This window comes from Trichechus manatus, unplaced genomic scaffold, assembly GCF_000243295.1.
Source record: "Trichechus manatus latirostris isolate Lorelei unplaced genomic scaffold, TriManLat1.0 scaffold00003, whole genome shotgun sequence".
Classification (NCBI taxonomy): Eukaryota; Metazoa; Chordata; class Mammalia; order Sirenia; family Trichechidae; genus Trichechus; species Trichechus manatus.
The window spans coordinates 13,413,964-13,420,643 of NW_004443939.1; the positions used below are offsets into that span (position 1 = coordinate 13,413,964).

Below are 6,680 nucleotides of genomic sequence, written 5' to 3' on the forward strand. Positions count from 1 at the left end.
TTTTTTTGTTCTTTCTTCTGAGTTTTCCTGAAACAGAGTTGTATCCAAGTGTTTGTCTTCAATTCCACCGATCCTGTCTTCCACCGTTTCAGATCTGCTTCTCAGCCCTTCTATGACATCGTCCATTTCTGAAATCTTGTTTATCTTTTGGATTTCTGATTGTTGTCTTTGTATAATTTCTATTTGTGAATTTATTTTGGCATTTTATTCCTGCATTATCTTCCTGAATTCTTCCAATTTTTTGTCTGCCTTTTCCATGAATTTGTCTATTTTTTCCTCATGTTTGTCAGCTTTTTGCCTTAGTTCTTGGAGAATTCTGAGTATTAGAGATTTGAATTCCCTATCAGGTAGTTCTAGCGCATTTTCTTCCACAGGAGATTCATCTGGTGTTTTATTTTGGACGCCTACTGGAACCATCCTGTCCTGTTTTTATAAATGTTTTGATATCGTCTGCTGTTTTCGGGGCATTCAGTAGTTATTTTTCTCATTTATTGATTGTAGATTTGGTTGTTTCATCCCTTTTTTTTGAAAAAAAAATTTGACTATGTCGGAGCAGGCGGACTGTGTGTTCTTTGTTGTTTGCTCGTCTGTGCGCTCCATACTTTTTGCCTCTTTCTCCAACTGGCAGGATCAGTCACTCAGATATGGTACGGCAGGGCAGGTGTAGCTGAAGAAGAGTTACTGGGACGGGTTGTTTGTGGCACTTACTACAGCCAGCAGAGCGGGTTGGTAATCAGTGCAGGGCAGGTTCCAGTAGGCCGTGCCTGCGCTACTTGGTGGTGTGATGTCAAGCGCACGGTGCAGGTAGGTAGGATGTAGTGGGGAGATTGTTATGTGTGGAGCTAAGATGGATATGGGAGAGAGTAGAGAGGAACAGGAGCCAAAAACATACAAACATACAAAAAAGAATGCTAGGGGAGCTTTCCGTTGGAGTGGAGAGATGAGAGACTATGAAATGGAGAAAAACAGAAACGGGAAGAGGAAGAAAAGAAAAGAATTAATAAATAAATATCAGAAAGGTTAAAGAACCGCAAAGTTCCCAGGGATCCCACCGATGCAGCTATGAGGTCTGGGGAAGTCGCTCTCAGGTGTTGCAGTACAGCCTGGCTAGAAGGCGTAGAGGTATACAATGCCAGGTATTCAGGAAACAGAAAGAAAAGGAAGATATAGAGAGACGAGAAACTGGGCAAAGAAGAAAGACAAAAAGGGAGAAAGGGGAAAAGAAAACAAAAAAAATTAAAAAAAAAAGAACAAGAAAGGCCCCCAAAGAAACAGAAAAAAAAAAAAAAACAGCGAAAAAAGAAATACGCTCAGGGATCCCTCTGCATGTCTGTGGAAGCCAAAGGGGGTCTCCTTGCCACATAGCTCTGCCTGGCCAGAAAGGGCTCCAAACTCAAGAAAAGGAAAAGAAAACAAACAAACAATTCAAAACAAACGAACAAAAGCCCCGGGATCCCACCAGTGCAGTAGCCCAGACCGGGAAGCAGCTCCACACACGAATGGAGCTCCGTAGCCCCTCAGGAAAAAGCAAAGATGGCGCATGAAGCCAGGCACTTGAGCAAAAGGAGGGGGAGGCGCCAAGAGGCAAGCAAGAAATCAAAAGAAGCAGAAAAAAAAAAAAGCAACACCAGCAGCCAACAAATGGGACTCAGAGAGCCAGCTAGTGCGGGCTGGTGTTTCTGGACAAGAGACTGTGTCCGTGGGAAGCGGAGGAGGCTGAGTGTTGGTGAAGAAGGGTAGAGAGTGGGAAAGCCTATATCACAAATTACCAGTGCTCTGCAGCCCCTCAGGAAGAAGCAAAGATGGCTCACAGAGGGAGGCACTCGAGCAAAAGGAGGGGGAGATTGTGAGAGGCAAGGAAGAAATGAAAAGAAGCGGAAAAAAGCAACACCAGCAGCCAACAAATGACACTCAGAGAGCCATCCGCTCGGGTGTGTGGCATCCCAGCAGCCAGCGCTTCCCGGTCAAGAGACCGTGGCCGCGGGAAGCAGAGGAGGCTGAGCTGGGGCAAAGGGGGGGGGGGTGGGAAAGCGCACACCGCAAATTACCGGTTGTTTTGTCTCCTGCTGGATGCTCCGTGAGGCTGCTTTCTCATACCCCCTGTTGGATCCTCGCTGCGTTAGCTGGTAGGGGACCTCTGTATGACTCTCTCCTTGCTCTCCATTCTCTGTCAGTTTTCTCACTCCATTTGGTGCTTGGCTGAGTTCTTTATCTCTTCATTTGATGTTTTAGGGTTTCAGGATTGTTGTATTCTCTGTTTGGCATAGTTTTTTGGATCTTTGCTGTGGAGGGATGGTGTGGTGCTTCTGACTGGAGCGCCATTTTGCTGGAACTCTCCCTGTTTGTTTTTTTAACATTCTGAAGGAACTCTTAAGCAAAGAGGCCATATTCTAGGTGTTGGTAGCTGTTAACAATTAAAGAAAAATAACATATTGAATAAAGATGGTTAATATATCATGTAGCCTGTATGGGAAAAAATAGGGAAGAGGGGAGGAGTAATCCTTATTATTTGCATGCTATCTTTAGTCTTCTGATTTTAATTAAATAAAATGCATTTAATTCTAGAAAAAAAAAACCTAAGAATTTTACTTTATAATCAGAGTTTAATTCCAAAGACTGTAACCATGCCTAGAAATACAAGCTTACTCTGAGACCTGCTATGATAGACAGACATAATCTATTTAACCCTTTCCACTGGAAAGATTGAAGATTATTTTCTAGGCTCTGTGATGTGTGAGCTTTTAACTCCATTGTTGCTAGATCCCAGTGTCAATAAGGCGCTGAAAGTGGGTTCAATCTGTTTAGGGGACATGGGCTGTTCCAAGAGCCCACCCTGATCAGGCTCTCTGGAATTACACAACATGAGCTCCAGTCCCAGCTCTGCTCCTTAGTAACCATGTGACCTTGAAACTCAGCTGAGCCTCCATTTCCTCATTGGTAAGTTAGAGATAATAAAGACACCATCCACATAAGGTAAAATAAAACTAATTCCTCAATAAATGTTAGCTTATCGATATCATCCTCATCTTTTAGTCCTCACAACAACCCTACAAGGTAGTGATTATCCCTACTTTACAAATAATGGAATTGAGTCACAGTGTAACTTGCTCAAAGACATACAGAAAATAAGAGTTGAACCAATTCTAACATACAAAACTTCACACTCTTCCTTCCATCTTGACAACCTCTTTAAAGCTATGTGATTGGAACTCAAAAATACTTTTTCGTCCATTCATTGAAAACCTGGACCTTGTTAATAATTTTTATTTCTCTGTGTTACTTACTCAAGTGTTGGGTCTGAAAGCAGCACCGAGGATGTGGCCCCTTTCTGGTCCTGGGCCCTCAGTTATTCTCAAGCAATAGACTTTTGCTATAAGAGAAAATTCCATCCAGGAAATCTGATCATATAGCTCTACACTAATGTTTGTGCAAAGCTGTGCCCCTTCCTCGGAATATTTGTAACATGTGTTAGTACCTGAGGTCACTAGTGGGCAGAGAGATCCACAATTAAATAAGGTCTAAGTGAAATATTTATAGGAGCTGGTGAAGGAACTGTTATAAGTGGGACCACATCCCTTGTGCCATATTATAATTCAGTGTTACTTCAGAGAGCAATTCATCTTTCCATATTTCAAAAAACATTGTGCTTTTTTGGTGGTCTCCAAAAAGGGAATTCATAAACATGTTTTGAGAGCCTACCATGTGCCTAGCACTATGTTTGGGGCTAGAGGGAGTCCATTCACAACCGTTACTGTGAGCTAATCTTCTAGTGGAGACAAATATCTAAATAATACAGAACAAAATAAGTACTGCAGTAAATGTACTAACAATGTGTACCTTTGTTTTCCCTGAGGCAAACAATGTCAGACAAATAGAAGGTTTTCAACATTTGTTTATTATTTTGAACAAAAGGAATGTGCTATCATCAAATAGAGAAGGTAACGATTTATTCAGACTGGGAAGTTTGGAGAAGGCCTCGTAGAAGATATGTTATTAGCCTTGAAGAATGAGTAAGATTTTGATTGGTGGAAAGGGAGAGATCCTCAAAGTGTGAAGAAGCAACTTTAGCAGAAGGCAGAGAAGTGTGTGAGTGCACTACATAGTCAGGGAACATCAGGTAGAGTTTGCAGCTAAGTGCAGATTTCATGGAAGACGATAGTGGAAGATGAGGGCATGAAGGTAAGCTGGAGCCAGTCATGGAGGAATTAAATGCCACAGAATGGAGTTTGAATTCTATTTTCTGAATAATAGGGAGGTGTTTGAATGACAGAGTAATATATTCATATCACTGGTTTTGGAAAATAATTCTGGGGATAATGTGAAGGATAGACTTAGGAGATGAAACCAGAAATAGGACCATCTGATAGTAAGCTCATGTATGGAACTTGTGGAGTACTGCGTCAGCAAGAGATGATGAGGCCTTCGGTAAAATAGTTGCTGAGAAAATCAAAGAGCATTCTGAGGGGCCAGAGGCCACTCACTAGGAAAAGAATTTGTCAACGAGTTGTCTACAGGAAGTTGGGGAGAATGAAAGAGTAGGGTCAAAGAAGAACTGATGATTCTAGCCAAGGTGACTTGCAGGAAGATGGTAAGTACCTCATTCCCTGACAAGACTGGAGTTTTGGGAAAATCTCATGTTTTAATTTCATGGTCATGCCTGGTTGAAATGCGTTAACAGCATTTTCCAACTACTTTCAATATTACAAGGCATTGTTTTCTATTGTTAAGGATGAGATCTGTTTGACAAAATTAAACGTTCAAAAGAAAGCTTAGGATGCCTTCTAATGGAGACCACATCTATGCCCGCTGTAGCTAGCAGCCTAGCAGTGAGCATATCAGACACCCATAGGAGACATCATAATCGCAGTGCCTGAGAGAGCTGCCTTGGGTAGTTATTTTGAGCCCTGAGCTGTATCTGCTTCAGAATATATTTCACCTTTCTCATTTTCTCTTTATTTTTCCTCCCCATGCTTACGCTTTTAGAGGAAAAGTCCGGTAAGAAATAATAAGTCCTTTCCTTGTTTTGGCCAAACATTATTTGTTCTGTTCATTTTTACTATCTGCATATCTAGTGACTGAATGTGTTTAACACCTAAACAAGGTTCTGAATTTTAAAAACAAACCTTTGGGAACAAGGGAAATTTCTACTTATGCCACCTGGGAAGAAAAGGAAGTCAGTTGCTAAGGGATTTTGCAACCCTGTTATTAAGGTGCACGGGGTAATTTTGTAAAGATTCACCTCTGTCTCAACCACAGGCACATGATCAAATGTTTTAGGTACTAAGTTTGTTTATTACAGCTTCCGCTTGAATTAGTCAAGCTATATATGCATACCATGAGCTAGGAAAAAAAAAAAAAACTTTAATTTTTTATTTAATGCATAGCGTGATAGCACCCTGCATGCTTGTGAAGCTGGCCTGGGAGAGAAGAGTTTTCTTTTTGGTGGTAAATCAGAAAGATACCCCGTCCCTCTGCTGGTTTTTGAAATATTCTATCCTGCACTAGAATTGTTGGAGACTGAAAAAGAGAATCTTTATAAAGTATAATAAATCACCCGTATGCTACTTTTCAGTATCAGTGAGTGATTTTCAGTGCAGCACAAACCGTGTATGATGTACCTACATAATTTTATTTTAGAGCAGCATTGAAACAGTTCTACTCAAAACTTCTCCTCGGTGGCCTGCTTTATAGGGAAAACGTTCCCAAGATGCTGATGCATGGCTGACACACGTGACCGCATCACTGAGAAATATGAAAATATTGTGTTTCCATGTTAACAAGCACCAAGAGGTGGTTGGTTTGTTCTGTTTCACTCACCTGAAGTGGATGCTGCAGTTAGTGCTAAAACCTCATATCCCACATCCATTGACCCAAACCTGGCACTCCCTGTACCACATGTCAGATACTAGACTCATAGAAAGTTCACGTGATAGGAGGGAGGGGAAGTGGAAGGCACAAGAAAAGCAAAAAGTGGACTCAAAATGTTATAGTTCATCAAAATGTGAGTCCCTGGTCTTTTTTCTTTTTCTTTCAAAAATAGACACTTATCATTATTATTATGACTAAACTAAACAGCCCACTTGTGAGTATTTGGGAAGTGGCTGTGTATTGTAGGCTATGTGACAGTACAGTATCCTTGGTGCACTTCAGTAACCTTTGCATCCTTTGAGTTTTAGCCTGTTTGTGTCTTTAAGTCTAAGATGCGTCTCTTGTAGGCAGCATATAGATGGATCATGCTTTTTTATCCAATCTGCCACTCTCCGTCTCTTTATTGGTCCATTAAGTCCATTTACATTCAGTGTGATTGTTGATAGGTATGAGCTTAGTGCTGTCATCCCAATATCTCTTTTTGTGTGTTGTTCACAGTTTCTTTGTTCTCAATTTTCTGTGCTGAGTTGTTTTTCTTTATGTATTTTTTTTTTCATCTTTTTCTTTGTTGTAGATTTTGTGTTTGCTGGGTCTTTATGTTTTTCTGCTTTTTTATTTTGATTTGTTGGATTGTTAGATTCCTTTGTGGTTACCTTAATATTTACCCCTGATTTTCTAAGTTTATACCAGTCTTTTATTGCTTTATATCACCTTAACTTCCCTCCATATAGAAAATCAATGTCTCCATTTTTTAAGTCCCTCTTTTTTTGTTTTAATATTATCCTCTTTTTTTTTTTTTTTACATATTGATA

At 40.5% G+C, this 6,680-nt stretch overlaps 1 protein-coding gene across 5 annotated transcripts in view; it reads left to right on the plus strand.

Annotated features, from left to right (window-relative positions):
* Positions 1-6,680, plus strand: part of SGIP1 (SH3GL interacting endocytic adaptor 1) — a 266,382-nt gene that overhangs the window by 159,029 nt on the left and 100,673 nt on the right. For 3 of the 5 annotated variants that reach the window (XM_004369029.3, XM_012555353.2, XM_012555367.2), the window contains one exon: positions 4,984-4,995. The exons of the other annotated variants lie outside the window; for them this stretch is intronic. In XM_004369029.3, coding sequence (XP_004369086.1) covers positions 4,984-4,995 — 12 coding nt within the window. The remainder of the gene's footprint in view (positions 1-4,983; positions 4,996-6,680) is intronic. 5 annotated transcript variants of the gene reach the window in all.